At 38.7% G+C, this 18,028-nt stretch overlaps 1 protein-coding gene across 1 annotated transcript in view; it reads left to right on the top strand.

Moving 5' to 3' along the window:
- The window catches only part of LOC121377757 (protein scribble homolog), a 130,043-nt gene that overhangs the window by 53,579 nt on the left and 58,436 nt on the right, over positions 1–18,028 (top strand). The window contains exons 20-26 of the mRNA XM_041505844.1: positions 1,425–1,547; positions 2,827–2,910; positions 4,395–4,487; positions 10,828–10,908; positions 11,032–11,883; positions 16,737–16,847; positions 17,425–17,484. Coding sequence (XP_041361778.1) covers positions 1,425–1,547; positions 2,827–2,910; positions 4,395–4,487; positions 10,828–10,908; positions 11,032–11,883; positions 16,737–16,847; positions 17,425–17,484 — 1,404 coding nt within the window. The remainder of the gene's footprint in view (positions 1–1,424; positions 1,548–2,826; positions 2,911–4,394; positions 4,488–10,827; positions 10,909–11,031; positions 11,884–16,736; positions 16,848–17,424; positions 17,485–18,028) is intronic.

The following is an 18,028-nucleotide window of genomic DNA, read 5'->3' as shown; positions in this document are numbered from 1 at the left end:
TTTATAAAGGCCGACAATTTTTTTTTTAAATATGTAGTCTCGTTCAACTATACCACATTCGTTTCCAATGTACGAGGCTAGTAGTAACAAAGCGGTGCTCCCTCCTGTCACGGAACAAACCACAAAACACAAAAGCTGTTTAAAACTTTAAATCAAGAACACGATTTGTAAGTACATACATGATAATAAAACAATACTAACACTAAAAAGCTTTATGCTGTTTTCCATCGGACAGTCTACACGTGTTCAACGACGGAAGTAAACATGCATTATCACAGTATATTAAAAATGTGGAAGTGAAAAAATCCAGACTGGGCTATGTTCAGATGTTTCACAATTTTATTTTTATTTTTGGCCTGTTAGCCAATCACAAACCGTTTTGAACTAGTATTTTGACGGCAATAAATATTGTTTCAATCAAACTTAAGTTACTGAGTACTAGTAGCTTGTGTCTTCAAATTTCGTTTCGTTTGTTTTCGGTTTTTGTTTTTATAACAATTATAAGGACAATAAAGTCTTGATTGGTTAAAGCAGGAAAACTATTGTTTTATGTGTATAGCACTCGTGTGTACATGTAGGATTAGTTCTACAGATTAGCATAACAACCGGCAAAACTAAGTTCCGTTTTTAAAACAAAATTATTGACATCTGTACTTCGTTTTTTTATTGATGGGGGTTGGGAGATTCGCGAAAAAATAAATGTTCGCGAATTGACCCATTTTCATTAAATCGCGAAAATAAAGTATTCTACAGTACTTAATTTTGTTGAGTGATTGTGGATGGTATTTATTAATTTTGGGTATGTGTTTGGGAATTGTTAACTACAGTAGATGTTTGTGGTTTGGTTAACTATAGTACATGTATTTGCTCATCTGTGAATGTCAGACAGTAAAGACAATTGAAATAACTGATAAACTTCAATAGCAATAAATATATTCTCCTGATACTAAATCAGGGTAATTTCTTTTTGAGGGTATCTAATAAATTATCTTTTTCTAATTTGGGGGAGGTGAAGTGGGTGTAGGTACCTTTTATTTAATATTTACACATAATTATGTAATAAATGATGATCAAAAGCTTTTTGGTTTTTATTCTGAACTCAAGGGAGGTAATAGAATAGGAAACCTTGTCTTTTACCCAAGATCTATAAAAAATCAGACCTCTGACAAATGTGCAGACAACAATTTCATTTGTATTATCATTTGTACAAGACTGGTTTTGCATAATATATTTTTTTTATTTGCACATTAAGTTTGGAGGAGGATTTATATGTTCGTAGAAAAATTAAATTGGTTACCTGATTTGATTTTGTGTAATCCATAAATCAATCAATCAATCAATTTTCATTTGTTCGAGGTGTAAAAATTTAGAAACTGTGATTAATCTGAATAAAGTGTCTTGACACGATTGTCCATATGTTTCAGGTAAATGGTATAAAGTTGACAGAGGCCGACCACTACGATGCTGTCAACGTTCTCAAGAGCAGCGGCAATCAGATCGAAGTCATCGTCGGCAGAGAAAGACTGATTCCAAATGTTAAACTACCGGTGAGTTGTTTTACCAGTATGGCTGTAACAGTTTAACATTTATACAATGTTACTGCACTGCAAAGTTAAGTTTTCACGTTGTTTCCGTCTCAAAACTGGAGCCTATTATGACCTCTTAAACATGCATAGATACAATGTCATTTTGTACTCCAGCAGAAATTACGACTGTCCAGTGACTATAACCACTTTATTTTGACATCCAATAGCCGATGATTAATTAATCAATGTGCTCTAGTGGTGTTGTTAAACTTAACCACTTTATCAATTCATCGAATGAAACAGTAACAATGGGAGAACTAACTTGGCCAGTGTTAGACAGTGTAGTAACGTTTTATAAATGTTTAATTCGCTTTCTCCCTTTGGAGTCTGAGGTAAGTTTGTAATATTGTATTTGGTGAACACTCTCTTGATGTGTGATGGGTCATAGAATCGATCAGCCTTGTTTGTGCTGTTTGCAATTATAAGAAATGTTTTTCAGTTTTCAGGGGTGGGAATTCTCCTCGGATCAGCTGTTTTCCTCTCATGGAACATTGCGTTTCCTCGCATTTTAATCATCCTTTCCTCCAAAATGTGTCATATGGCACAGATTTTAACCTAGGATTTCAAGAATTGCCCGGAACCCTCTAAATTTCTTCTTTTTCACAGTTCACCACCCCTGAGTTTTAAATTTACATTTATGTGCAAAACTAGACTATTAAATCAGTGATTAAAAAACAATCCTTACAACTAAACAAAGTTTGAAATGTACACACACAATTTATTTTTGTCTTTACCATGAGCCATATTCTGTAGCTATGTAACTTTTTGCATGAAATGGATACTAAATAAATGTAAAAGTGTAACTACTAACCATAGGCATAGAATTACGGGGCTGAATTTACAAAGCCTGTTAGACTTAGATGCATGTAACTACATGTGTTTCCAATGCTTCAACATCTGCATTTAAGAAAAACAGGCTTGGTAAATTCGGCCACCAATGTTTTGTTAACCTTTGCAATTATTGCACATGGAAATCGGTAATGCCGTGGAGATTTTAATTCTCTCAGTACTTTTTTTGGCTCAGACTATATTCAGTTTTTTTGTTGGTTTTTGCTGTGGACAGGTTTTTTTAATTGTAGGGGTTAGTTGTGAATTTGGCCCCAGATTCTTTCACTATAGCCAATAATTGACTCGGAGATGTTTTCTTGTCCCACTAAAGACCATGGTATGAACTGATATGACTATGGGAAAGTGATTGTAAACGATTCCTGGTTATTTGATAGTTTTCTGTTTGTTACAGGTGGAACAGTGTGAAGATCACACACACACGAACATCGCGACCGTGTCGTTTTCACCCGAACCCGAAACAGAGGTGTACGGAGAGGTGAGCATGATATATAGAGGATATTTCATGGTTATTGTCAAATATGATTTATATCTCATCGAGTGAACTTTGCAGTCATATCTCATGGAGTGTGATTTGATTGCAAACTTTACGAGATGAGATATAAATCATATTTGACAAAAAACATGAAATATTCTATTTATTATATAACTTTTGGCAATTTACCTTTATTTTTAAAATGCCAGCAGCAAAATAGTTCCGGCTTTCTTACAGTGAAGATAACACTTTCTACAGTGACGATAACACATTTTAGAGTGAAATAGTGAAATTTTTACTCTAAAATATGTTATCATCACTGAGTGACTGATAACACTTTTATTTCACTGATATTTTAAGATATTTCACTAAATGTTGTACAATAAAGCTAAATACCCAATAGTGCTACAATCATGAGATCACATAAAGATGAAACTGAGATGTCATTTAAAAAACCCTTCAGGGAACATTTTCTTCAGTATCATGTCACGATTCACTGCACAAGTTTCGGAAATCGATACACAATTTTAAAATGTTACACAGTAGTTGCTAATCAATTTTCAGTTAATTTAATCAAGATTTTGCAAAGAAAATCTTCCCTGACCTTCTTTTAAAGGTATCATTAAACATCTATTAGTCCCCTACCAACCCATCCGGTGTGGACTATAGCTTTCGTGTCCGTCCGTACATCCATCCATCTTTCTGTCCCACATTTAGTTTTCATTTGCAGTTACAAATCAATTTTGACTTTAATGGGCATTTTCGTTTCAGCCAGTCAACCACTACTGGTACATCAAAGGCCATGGGATGGTGCATAAAAAAAGATCCCTTGCTATTAATAGAAAAATATAACTGGTTTCCTCTCTATGATTGGGTGAAAATGACCATATGTTTGACATCCAATAGCCGATGATTAATAAATCAATGTGCTTAAGTGGTGTCATTAAACAAAACAAACTTTAATGGGCATTTGTTTTTTAAATTGACAGAATTATGGCCCTTGAGTTTAGAAGATATGAAAATGTGTTGCACCTGGTAGAGAACATGTCTTACTTTAGCCGTTTTCTCATAGCACTGACTCACTCCTCTCAAGGGACTGGATGTAGCCCAGTGGTAAAGCGCTCGCTTGATGCACGGTCGGTTTGGAATCGATTCCCATCAGTGGACCCATTGGGCTATTTATCGTTCCAGCCAGTGCACCACGACTGGTATGTCAAAGGCCGTGGTATGTGCTATCCTGTGGGAAAGTTCATATAAAAGATGCCTTGCTGCATTAAAAAAAATTGTGGGTTTCCTCTCTATGACCGAGTCCAAATGACCATGTGTTGGATATCCAGTAGTCAATGATTAATGAATCAATGTGCTCTAGTGGTGTCGTTAAACATAAACAAACAAACAAATTATTCTTCAAACATTTATTCTCTACTCTTAAATGGCTATTATCCACTGACTGAGAGGTTGTCACTGTTGTGTTTGTTTCCTTGTAGACGATAAAGACGACGTTAAAACGAGAAGCTAGTGGTCTTGGTTTCAGCATCGCAGGCGGCAGAGGCTCGATCCCGTTCAAGGGAGACGACAATGTAAGTAACCACGACGACAGTTAAATAACCAATCACTGTCTGCTTGTTGAGCTGCGACGTCGTCACGCATTAGTGCCTCTGTGTCAAAATGTCAATCAGTGTTGTGTACGTGCAATCAGTATTTTCACCATCCACTCGGAAATTAAATTTTAAAATAAAATATTCCAGACATTTTAACTTGCATTGAGTAGGTCTCATCATATATGATATAGAAAAAAAGACTATTCATTGGTTGCTATCATAACATGTTTTCAACTAGTAGAGCCTTTTTTACAACTAAGATGACAACATATTAAATACACTTGTTTAACATATCGGTGTTTTTATACTCGGTGCTTTCCTCGGGGTGTAAAATAGCCCAGTGGTAGAGCGCTTGCTTGATGTGCGGTTGGTTTGAGATCGATCCCTGTCGGTGAACCCATTGGGCTATATCTCGCTCCATTCCAGTGCACCACAACTGGTATATCAAAGGCCGTGGTATGTGCTATCCTGTCTGTGGGATGATACATATAAAAGAACTTTTGCTGCTAATCGAAAAGAATAGCTCCTGAAGTGGCAACAGCAGGTTTCCTCTCTCAATATCTGTGTGGTCTTTAACCATATGTCCGATGCCATATAACCATAAATAAAATGTGTTGAGTGTGTCCTTAAATAAAACAGTTCCTTCCTTCCAGTGCATTTCTGGTTGTCGTAATATTTAAGTAGCCAAAGTTGGATTTTTACCTCCCAGTAATTTTTTTTTAATACATGAAAGAAAGATATATAGGGAACTAAAATTAAATGTGAGTCATTACAAGCATTAGGATGTCGCGAAACCTGCTGGGTACATAGGACAATGAAATCTCTTAAACACGGATCGGCTGTAAACCGGAATTCTCTCAAAACCAGACATTTTTCAGTCTCTTTTTAAATATCAGTATAGAACATAACCTTTCTACTTGGTTTAGAGGGGTTTCCAGCTAAGAGGGATTTCCAGTTTAGAGGGGTTTCCAAACTATCTTTAGAACCTAATATTCTGTGTTTTTTCTCATGTTAAGTAGTAGAATGATTGCCTGATATGTGGTGGGTTGAAGGATCGATCACTAGCAATGAACTCTTTGTTTTTTCACCTCTCCCAATAAGTTCTCAATAATTGGAACATCAAAGGCTGTGGGGTGTACTGTCCTGCGAATGGGAAAGCAGTTTTTTAAATAAGTGTAGCCAATGTGGTGACAACAGGTTTTCTCTCTGTTTCTCTGCTGGCCAATTGTTAAAATAACTGTATTTAGACACCAAATAGACGTAGTTTAAAAATATGCTAAGTGTCAATATAACGTTTTCTTTTCCTTTCTTTTTCTTCACACATGATTATTCATTTCAGTAAAAAAAAAAAAAATAAAAATGTGTATTTTTGACACATAATATATAATATATATATTCATATAGCTTTCTGTGATAAGCGACTGTTTGTTTTTCAGCGATTTTACACACTCATTGAGGTTTGTATTGCAGACTCTTAGTTGCTGTGTGATATGTGCATTCATTTAAATAATAATTATACTACTCTCAAATCCTACTCTTTGTTGAAGCATCATCCGTAGACAATTTTTTCTTTTATACATTTCTTTAATGGAGTACATTTGTGTTGAAGTTTGTTGACGGGCTGCTCGTAGCATGCGCTGTGTTGTGCTAGTCACAAGTGTGTCACAATTTCATAAACAGTGTTTATTTGAATGTTTATGTATAAGGTATGAAATAGACATGTTTTCTCTCTCTCTCTATCTCTCTCTCTCTATCTCTCTATCTCTCTCTCTCTCTCTCTCTCTCTCTCTCTCTCTCTCTCTCTCTCTCTCTCTCTCTCTCTCTCTCTCTCTCTCTCTCTCACTCTGTCTCTCTCACGTTCTCTCTCTCTCTCTCTCTCTCTCTCTCTCTCTCTCTCTCTCTCTCTCTCTCTCTCTCTCTCTCTCTCTCTCTCTCTCTCTCTCTCTCATATATTTTACAGATTTGAACAATACATATTTCAGACTTTCAGAGAAATTATAAATATTGATTAGTCATAATTAATCCGAGCCTCCTGAATGTAAAAAAACAAAAACAAAAAAATAGGTTTTTTTATTTGGCATCAGTAATTTAGTATATGTAGTAGGTGTTCTATGCTGACAACCGGGAATCTATAAAGAAAAATACTGTCCATGATGGGGGTATTGTCTCGGGGAACATAAAATAATAAGAACAAAACAACTAGAACTAAAAAATACCAGAGAGAGGAAGAGAGAGAGAGAGTGGGAGATAGAAAGTAGAAAGACAGGGTTAGAGAGACAGACAGACAGACAGACAGACAGTGATAGAAAGAGAATTTCTGTCTCCAAAACAAAATTCTAAAAGGAAGTAATTAGCACCACCTCAAACCTTCCCCCTTTAAAAAAAAAAAGTCATCCTTTGTTTATCATCATCTGTTTTAACGTGAACGGGTGCCGGTAGATAGTTTATATGAAATGAAATAATTTAGTCAGTTTTTTGTGCATTGTTTGCTGTGTGCATGTTTATTTCCTGTGTAGCCAAGTGATTGTAGTGGACATGTTTTATATCCACGCTGCATGAGTGTGTTGTAGTGCCATTTTATGAGGGTCAGACACGGTCTCACAGTGTTACAATCATGTGATATGGCTTGGTCAGACATGATAAGGGTTTGATAAAATACAGAAATCGGACTTTACAGTTTTAGTATAATATCCATGGTATTCAACTCCACTTCCTGGGCTGTCGAACATAGTACAACATCCATGGATTGTATTTGACTCCACTACATTGTCATTAACTCATATCAGAATAATCTTGAAGGCTTTCTGCCAGAAAATAATTTGAAGGGATGTAATGAAAAGAAAAACGGGCCATAAAATGACGTTTCTAGGTGGTTATGGGTTTGAAATGTTTTGAAAGTGGACCCTGCATTTCATGTTTCCACATATTTTATGCAGCAGTTCTCTTACAGTCATCTATCTGAAAATTATATAGAGGATACTCCCCGGGTGTCTTGTGGTATATAGAGGTTATTCCCCGGGTGTCTTGTGATATATAGAGGTTATTCCCCGGGTGTCTTGTCATATATAGAGGATACTGCCCGGGTGTCTTGTGATATATAGAGGATACTCCCCGTGTGTCTTGTGATATATAGAGGATACTGCCCGTGTGTCTTGTGATATATAGAGGATACTGCCCGGGTGTCTTGTCATATATAGAGGATACTGCCCGGGTGTCTTGTGATATATAGAGGATACTGCCCGGGTGTCTTGTGATATATAGAGGTTATTCCCCGGGTGTCTTGTCATATATAGAGGATACTGCCCGGGTGTCTTGTGATATATAGAGGATACTGCCCGGGTGTCTTGTGATATATAGAGGATACTCCCCGGGTGTCTTGTGATATATAGAGGATACTGCCCGGGTGTCTTGTCATATATAGAGGATACTGCCCGGGTGTCTTGTGATATATAGAGGTTATTCCCCGGGTGTCTTGTCATATATAGAGGATACTGCCTGGGTGTCTTGTGATATATAGAGGATACTGCCCGGGTGTCTTGTGATATATAGAGGATAGTGTCTTGTGATATATAGAGGATACTGCCCGGGTGTCTTGTCATATATAGAGGATACTGCCCGGGTGTCTTGGGATATATAGAGGATACTCCCCGGGTGTCTTGTGATATATAGAGGATACTGCCCGGGTGTCTTGTGATATATAGAGGATACTGCCCGGGTGTCTTGTGATATATAGAGGATACTCCCCGGGTGTCTTGTGATATATAGAGGATACTGCCCGGGTGTCTTGTGATATATAGAGGATACTCCCCGGGTGTCTTGTGATATATAGAGGATACTGCCCGGGTGTCTTGTGATATATAGAGGTTATTCCCCGGGTGTCTTGTCATATATAGAGGATACTCCCCGGGTGTCTTGTGATATATAGAGGTTATTCCCCGGGTGTCTTGTCATATATAGAGGATACTGCCCGGGTGTCTTGTGATATATAGAGGATACTCCCCGGGTGTCTTGTCATATATAGAGGATACTCCCCGGGTGTCTTGTCATATATAGAGGATATATATATAGAGGTTACTCCCCGGGTGTCTTGTCATATATAGAGGATACTGCCCGGGTGTCTTGTGATATATAGAGGTTATTCCCCGGGTGTCTTGTCATATATAGAGGATACTCCCCGGGTGTCTTGTGATATATAGAGGATACTCCCCAGGTGTCTTGTGATATATAGAGTAAACTGCCCGGGTGTCTTGGGATATATAGAGGATACTGCCCGAGTGTCTTGGGATATATAGAGGATACTGCCCGGGTGTCTTGGGATATATAGAGGATACTCCCCGAGTGTCTTGGGATATATAGAGGATACTGCCCGGGTGTCTTGTGATATATAGAGGATACTCCCCGGGTGTCTTGTGATATATAGAGGATACTCCCCGGGTGTCTTGTGATATATAGAGGATACTCCCCGGGTGTCTTGTGATATATAGAGGATACTGCCCGGGTGTCTTGTGATATATAGAGGATACTCCCCGGGTGTCTTGGGATATATAGAGGATACTCCCCGGGTGTCTTGGGATATATAGAGGATACTGCCCGGGTGTCTTGGGATATATAGAGGATACTGCCCGGGTGTCTTGGGATATATAGAGGATACTGCCCGGGTGTGTGGGATATATAGAGGATACTCCCCGAGTGTCTTGGGATATATAGAGGATACTCCCCGGGTGTCTTGTGATATATAGAGGATACTCCCCGGGTGTCTTGTGATATATAGAGGATACTCCCCGGGTGTCTTGTGATATATAGAGGATACTGCCCGGGTGTCTTGTGATATATAGAGGATACTGCCCGGGTGTCTTGTGATATATAGAGGATACTGCCCGGGTGTCTTGTGATATATAGAGGATACTCCCCGGGTGTCTTGTGATATATAGAGGATACTGCCCGGGTGTCTTGTGATATATAGAGGATACTGCCCGGGTGTCTTGGGATATATAGAGGATACTCCCCGGGTGTCTTGTGATATATAGAGGATACTCCCCGGGTGTCTTGTGATATATAGAGGATACTGCCCGGGTGTCTTGTGATATATAGAGGATACTGCCCGGGTGTCTTGGGATATATAGAGGATACTCCCCGGGTGTCTTGTGATATATAGAGGATACTGCCCGGGTGTCTTGTGATATATAGAGGATACTCCCCGGGTGTCTTGTGATATATAGAGGATACTGCCCGGGTGTCTTGGGATATACACGAGTTGATAACAGTATGAAATCAGAGGCTTGCCGATAATTTTTATGCTTTTATCAACGAGTGCTGATAAATTATGATATCACAAGACATGAGGGGGTATTCTTTTTATCATCCATTGTCATTCTTTTCATTTGCTTCAATTGTAAACAATGTCAGCACTGTGGGTTGAATGTCACTATGTTTGGCAGTGGTGGACTCGTTAACTAGCAGAGCGACAGTGGCGTGATGTCACTAATAATAGGTTTAGCCGCGAAACGTACAGTGACGTAACAAAAGAAGCAATATCTCCTAGAAGAATATCGCAGGAGATTTTGCAAATTAATACCAGCGATATCTCCTAAAAAAGCCTTTAATGGATGATTAAAAAAAAAATCCATTAATATTTAAGATTTTAGGGTGTCTGTCTTGTGCCAGCACTGGTGTGGTTTGTGTTTTCAGCACACTGACTCCAGTGTTATCTTGTTATTTAATCCTGCCAAGATATAAATAGACAATGATGAGTAAATCAATGTGCTCTAGTGCCGTCATTAAACAATTAATGATAACTCAGATTACACTACAGTGCTTACTCAGATCACACTAATTTAGACTTAGTTTTATAAGTGTACATGAAGGTTTTGTTTGTTTGACATTCCTCAAGACAGTTGTTTTACCAGATAATAATGAGATGTTAAAGGGACATTCCCGAGTTTTCTGCATTGTGAGATGTTTCCAACTAATAAAATATTTCTACGATTAAACTTACATATTAAATATATTTTCTTGTTTAGAATATCAGTGTCTGTATATTCAATATGTTTCTGGTCGTCTTAATATTTGTAAGAAGCCCAAACTGGATTTTGTCTTCAATAATTTCGTACATACGAAAAAAATAAAAAGTTTTTAGAAAATAAAAAGAAATTTAACCTAGTATAAATATGATATGTAATTACAATCGTTAAAAAGTCTCTGTTAGTCGATAACACCTTAAAAATTGCAGTGAACTCGGGAATGTCCCTTTAATTGTTTAACATGTGTCATGTGGTCACAATCTTCCTATCTGCTCATGTCATGGTTTTTGTATTTTCAGGCCATATACATTTCTCGTATCGTAGAAGGAGGTACTGCTCAGAAGGATGGCACGATTCAAGTGGGAGACAGAATCGTTTCTGTAAGTCTACAGTATAGTATTACTGTTTTATCTCTCTCTCTCTCTTTGTGTTTTGTCTCATGTCATTTTCATCTGTTTTCAAAATATATCTACCCTAAATGTTTGTTCTTTCTTTCCCGACAGATAAATGATGTTGACCTGTCAGATGCCCGACATGACCAGGCGGTAGCGTTACTGACGGGATTGGACCCGCAGATCAAGCTTGTGGTGTACCGCGAGAAAACCGTCCCCAAGTCGGCGTCCGCGGATGTTCCGAGCGGTACGAAACTGACGTCGCTGACACAACCACGCATCCACTGGAGTCAGTCGTCACCATCGACCGACAGCGCAACCATCGCCGTGACGCAGTCGGAAATCGTCGGCGTCTCCGCTTCAAGTCCCAGCCCGTTCGTGTCGGCTGTTCCCGCCTCCTACAACAGTGAACCAGTGGTTACAGCAACAACAACGACAACAGCTTCTTCTTCGCCGTCGGCACGGATTAACCCCATCCCTGCCCACTCCCCTGTCCCTCCCACACCCATTGTGAGCCCCTCCCCAGCAGTCACACCTCACCCGACCCCCACCAGTGTACACTTCTCGTCGCCTTCCCCCAAAGTGAGCCCCAGAACACTTTCGTCGGACTGGTCGGTGCCCTCAACGGCCGTCCAGCCCCCCAAGTTTGTGTACCCCGGTTTCAACCGGTCTCTGAACACTTCGTCGTCGTCGATTAGGACTAGTGAGTTTTCGCGCGTGGAGAACAAGGAAAACGTGCCGCTCCAGCCGACGACAGTTAGTGTGCCAAATTTTCACAGTGGTGGTGTGTCGCCGGCGGCGGGTGCAGTAGTTGTGAAACATTCGGTGGCCGAGCCCCAGGCTTCCAGGGAGGTGAGCGCAGGCAGTCATACTGTGGTCACAGAGGAGCGCCCAGTGATCAAGGGCTTAGAAATAAACCATGTTCGCTCGGTAACAGGGGAGAAATCACAATATCCTATAGAGGTACGTGCACATGTGTATGCTGGTGTGTGTGTGTGTCTGTGTGTGTGTGTGTGTGTGTGTGTGTGTGTGTGTGTGTGTGTCTGTGTCTGTGTCTGTGTCTGTGTGTGTGTGTGTGTGTCTGTCTGTGTGTGTGTGTCTGTCTGTGTGTGTGTGTGACTTAGTTTCGTGTCTCTCGTTTTGTGGGGCAGGACGTAGCCCAATGGTAAAGCGCATGCCTGATGCGCGGTCGGTCTAAGATCGATCCCCGTCGGTGGGCCCATTGGGCTATTTCTCATTTCAGACAGTGCACCACGACTAGTATGTCAAAGGCCGTGGTATGTTCTCTCCTGTCTGTGGGATGATGCATGTAAATGATCCCTTGCTACCAATGGAAAGTGTAGCAGGTTTCCTCTCTATGACTTTGTCAAAATGACCATGTTTGACATCTAATAGCCGATGATTAATAAATCAATGTGCTCTAGTGGTGTCGTTAAACAAAACAAACTTCTTCTCTTGTTAAAGGCCTCTGAAAACTGCGAGAACAATCGTTTCGTTCACACGTCGATCACGCCAATCTAATTTAGTGTAACCTGTTTTCTGTTCGCGCATTAAATTTATGACATTATTTACAGGGACATAACGGATTACACAAAAAAGAAAATGGGTTCCCTGAATTTATTTTTGTATAGCCCATAAATGGATTACGCAAATCTTCAATTCTTACAGGCCTGTAGTGTTGTTTATGTGTTCATTTATTCATTAGCACAAGAAATATTGATCGTATCCAATAATAGATGAGGGCAGGTGGCCATCTTGGTCTCAGTATTGTACACGGATGTGGTTTCGATTTTTATTGACAGGAGATTAGAATATTGAATCTGGTCAGAGCGATCAGTCTCAGTAATGTACACAGATATGGTTTTGGTCTTATTTACAGGAGATTAGAATATTGAATCTGGTCGGAGCGATCAGTCTCAGTAATGTACACAGATATGGTTTTGGTCTTATTTACAGGAGATTAGAACAATGAATCTGGTCGGAGCGATCAGTCTCAGTAATGTACACAGATATGGTTTTGGTCTTATTTACAGGAGATTAGAACAATGAATCTGGTCGGAGCGATCAGTCTCAGTAATGTACACAGATATGGTTTTGGTCTTATTTACAGGAGATTAGAACAATGAATCTGGTCGGAGCGATCAGTCTCAGTAATGTACACAGATATGGTTTTGGTCTTATTTACAGGAGATTAGAATATTGAATCTGGTCGGAGCGATCAGTCTCAGTAATGTACACAGATATGGTTTTGGTCTTATTTACAGGAGATTAGAATATTGAATTTGGTCGGAGCGATCAGTCTCAGTAATGTACACAGATATGGTTTTGGTCTTATTTACAGGAGATTAGAACAGTGAATCTGGTCGGAGCGATCAGTCTCAGTAATGTACACAGATATGGTTTTGGTCTTATTTACAGGAGATTAGAATATTGCAGGAAAAAAGTTATGTTGGTCTCAGTATTGTACACTGATACAGTTTTAATTACAGGAGATTAGAATAGTGAAGGTAGAGATTTCGTTGACTCAGTATTGTACACAGATATGGTTTTATTTACAGGAGATTAGAATAATGAAGGTTGGTGGACCTCTTGGTCTAAGTATAGTACAGAGATATGGTTTTATTTACAGGATATTAAAATAATGGAGGCTGGTGGGCCTCTTGGTCTAAGTATAGTACAGAGATGTGGTTTTATTTACAGGAGATTAGAATAATGAAGGTTGGTGGACCTCTTGGTCTAAGTATAGTACAGAGATATGGTTTTATTTACAGGATATTAAAATAATGGAGGCTGGTGGGCCTCTTGGTCTCAGTATAGTACAGAGATGTGGTTTTATTTACAGGAGATTAGAATAATGAAGGTTGGTGGACCTCTTGGTCTAAGTATAGTACAGAGATATGGTTTTATTTACAGGAGATTAGAATAATGAAGGCTGGTGGACCTCTTGGTCTAAGTATAGTACAGAGATATGGTTTTATTTACAGGATATTAAAATAATGGAGGCTGGTGGGCCTCTTGGTCTAAGTATAGTACAGAGATGTGGTTTTATTTACAGGAGATTAGAATAATGAAGGCTGGTGGACCTCTTGGTCTAAGTATAGTACAGAGATATGGTTTTATTTACAGGAGATTAGAATAATGAAGGCTGGTGGACCTCTTGGTCTAAGTATAGTACAGAGATATGGTTTTATTTACAGGAGATTAGAATAATGAAGGCTGGTGGACCTCTTGGTCTAAGTAATGTACAGAGATGTGGTTTTATTTACAGGAGATTAGAATAATGAAGGCTGGAGGATCTCTTGGTCTAAGTATAGTACAGAGATATGGTTTTATTTACAGGAGATTAGAATAATGAAGGCTGGTGGACCTCTTGGTCTAAGTATAGTACAGAGATATGGTTTTATTTACAGGATATTAAAATAATGGAGGCTGGTGGGCCTCTTGGTCTAAGTATAGTACAGAGATGTGGTTTTATTTACAGGAGATTAGAATAATGAAGGCTGGTGGACCTCTTGGTCTAAGTAATGTACAGAGATGTGGTTTTATTTACAGGAGATTAGAATAATGAAGGCTGGAGGATCTCTTGGTCTAAGTATAGTACAGAGATATGGTTTTATTTACAGGAGATTAGAATAATGAAGGTTGGTGGACCTCTTGGTCTAAGTATAGTACAGAGATATGGTTTTATTTACAGAATAGAATAATGAAGGCTGTGGACCTCTTGGTCTAAGTATAGTACAGAGATATGGTTTTATTTACAGAGATTAGAATAATGAAGGCTGGTGGACCTCTTGGTCTAAGTATAGTACAGAGATATGGTTTTATTTACAGGAGATTAGAATAATGAAGGCTGGTGGACCTCTTGGTCTAAGTATAGTACAGAGATATGGTTTTATTTACAGGAGATTAGAATAATGAAGGCTGGTGGACCTCTTGGTCTAAGTATAGTACAGAGATATGGTTTTATTTACAGGAGATTAGAATAATGAAGGCTGGTGGACCTCTTGGTCTCAGTATAGTACAGAGATATGGTTTTATTTACAGGAGATTAGAATAATGAAGGCTGGTGGACCTCTTGGTCTCAGTATAGTACAGAGATATGGTTTTATTTACAGGAGATTAGAATAATGAAGGCTGGTGGACCTCTTGGTCTAAGTAATGTACAGAGATGTGGTTTTATTTACAGGAGATTAGAATAATGAAGGCTGGTGGACCTCTTGGTCTAAGTAATGTACAGAGATGTGGTTTTATTTACAGGAGATTAGAATAATGAAGGCTGGAGGATCTCTTGGTCTAAGTATAGTACAGAGATATGGTTTTATTTACAGGAGATTAGAATAATGAAGGCTGGTGGACCTCTTGGTCTAAGTATAGTACAGAGATATGGTTTTATTTACAGGAGATTAGAATAATGAAGGCTGGTGGACCTCTTGGTCTAAGTATAGTACAGAGATATGGTTTTATTTACAGGAGATTAGAATAATGAAGGCTGGTGGACCTCTTGGTCTAAGTATAGTACAGAGATATGGTTTTATTTACAGGAGATTAGAATAATGAAGGCTGGTGGACCTCTTGGTCTAAGTATAGTACAGAGATATGGTTTTATTTACAGGAGATTAGAATAATGAAGGCTGGTGGACCTCTTGGTCTAAGTATAGTACAGAGATATGGTTTTATTTACAGGATATTAAAATAATGGAGGCTGGTGGGCCTCTTGGTCTAAGTATAGTACAGAGATGTGGTTTTATTTACAGGAGATTAGAATAATGAAGGCTGGTGGACCTCTTGGTCTAAGTAATGTACAGAGATGTGGTTTTATTTACAGGAGATTAGAATAATGAAGGCTGGAGGATCTCTTGGTCTAAGTATAGTACAGAGATATGGTTTTATTTACAGGAGATTAGAATAATGAAGGTTGGTGGACCTCTTGGTCTAAGTATAGTACAGAGATATGGTTTTATTTACAGATTAGAATAATGAAGGCTGGTGGACCTCTTGGTCTAAGTATAGTACAGAGATATGGTTTTATTTACAGGAGATTAGAATAATGAAGGCTGGTGGACCTCTTGGTCTAAGTATAGTACAGAGATATGGTTTTATTTACAGGAGATTAGAATAATGAAGGCTGGTGGACCTCTTGGTCTAAGTATAGTACAGAGATATGGTTTTATTTACAGGAGATTAGAATAATGAAGGCTGGTGGACCTCTTGGTCTAAGTATAGTACAGAGATATGGTTTTATTTACAGGAGATTAGAATAATGAAGGCTGGTGGACCTCTTGGTCTCAGTATAGTACAGAGATATGGTTTTATTTACAGGAGATTAGAATAATGAAGGCTGGTGGACCTCTTGGTCTCAGTATAGTACAGAGATATGGTTTTATTTACAGGAGATTAGAATAATGAAGGCTGGTGGACCTCTTGGTCTAAGTAATGTACAGAGATGTGGTTTTATTTACAGGAGATTAGAATAATGAAGGCTGGAGGATCTCTTGGTCTAAGTATAGTACAGAGATATGGTTTTATTTACAGGAGATTAGAATAATGAAGGCTGGTGGACCTCTTGGTCTAAGTATAGTACAGAGATATGGTTTTATTTACAGGAGATTAGAATAATGAAGGCTGGTGGACCTCTTGGTCTAAGTATAGTACAGAGATATGGTTTTATTTACAGGAGATTAGAATAATGAAGGCTGGTGGACCTCTTGGTCTAAGTATAGTACAGAGATATGGTTTTATTTACAGGAGATTAGAATAATGAAGGTTGGTGGACCTCTTGGTCTAAGTAATGTACAGAGATGTGGTTTTATTTACAGGAGATTAGAATAATGAAGGCTGGTGGACCTCTTGGTCTAAGTATAGTGGGAGGCTCGGATCATTCAAGTCAACCATTTGGGGCAGATGAGCCAGGCATATTTGTTTCCAAGGTAACAACATTTTTTTCTTATTAGCAAAACAAATTTGTGTATATATTTATCATGTAGATCAAGTTTTGACTTTCATGGAGATTTCGTAGCCCAGTCTTTAAAGTGCTCGGTAGATGTGTGGTCGGTTTGGTATCGATCTCCATCAGTGACCCCAATGGGCTATTTCTTATTCCAATCAGTGCACCACGACTGGTATATCAAAGGTCGTGGTATGTGCTTTCCTGTCTGTGGGATGGTGCATATAAAAGATTCCTTGCTACTAATGAAAAAATGTTGCAGGTTTCTTATCTGTGACTACAAGTGTATGTCAATATTATCAAATGTTTAACATTCAATAGATGATGATTAATAAATCAGTTTGCTCTAGTGGTGTTGTTAAACAAAATTAACTTTTAACCTTTTTTTCCCCATAGGGATTTGTCCAGTTTTGACAGAGTTATGGCTCTTGAAAGTCTGTTTGCTACAATAGAAAGGACGTGTATTGTTTTAATATCATTACTCTCAGAATGCTTCTTATTCTGTGTTAAATTTAACTTGTTTACATGTGAGCTTGTAAAATCCTTGGTCTGTATTTCAGATTGTAAAAGATGGTGCTGCTGCTAGGACAAAGTTAAAAATAGGAGATAGAATTTTAGCTGTAAGTACCTTGTACATTATTTAGTAGGGGTTTTGGGGGTTTTTTTTAATTACTCCCTATTTGTGATGGTCAAGTAAAGATAGCTGTACTGACAGATTACAAATTAGAACAATAAATATTAGGGGGTGGGGTGGGGGGGGATTGTGTATGAAATATTTCTAAGGGAAGTAATTCTAATTAATGCAGCATACCGGCAATTAACTGGGATATAGCATGCAAATGTAGGAATTGATCTTGCTTTTTATAAATATAGAAGTTACCCACACACACTCATAGGTGGGGGGAGGGGGTGTTACACTCATAGGTGGGGTGTGTGTTACACTCTCATAGGTGAGTGGAGGGTTGTTACACACTCATAGGTGGAGGAGGGGGGTGTTACACATTCTCAGGTGGAGGGGGAGGGTTGTTACACACTCATAAGAGGTGGGGGTTGTTGTTTGTTTTATTGTTGTGGTGTTTTTCGTGTTTAATATCATAACCTAACAGTAAAATAAGTTGTGATTCCATCCCAAAGAAAAAGGACCACTATATATATATATAATGG

This window comes from Gigantopelta aegis, chromosome 7 (genome assembly GCF_016097555.1).
Source record: "Gigantopelta aegis isolate Gae_Host chromosome 7, Gae_host_genome, whole genome shotgun sequence".
Lineage (NCBI taxonomy): Eukaryota > Metazoa > Mollusca > Gastropoda > Neomphalida > Peltospiridae > Gigantopelta > Gigantopelta aegis.
Note: the sequence above shows the minus strand (reverse complement) of the source record. Positions and strands in the feature narration are given on the sequence as shown.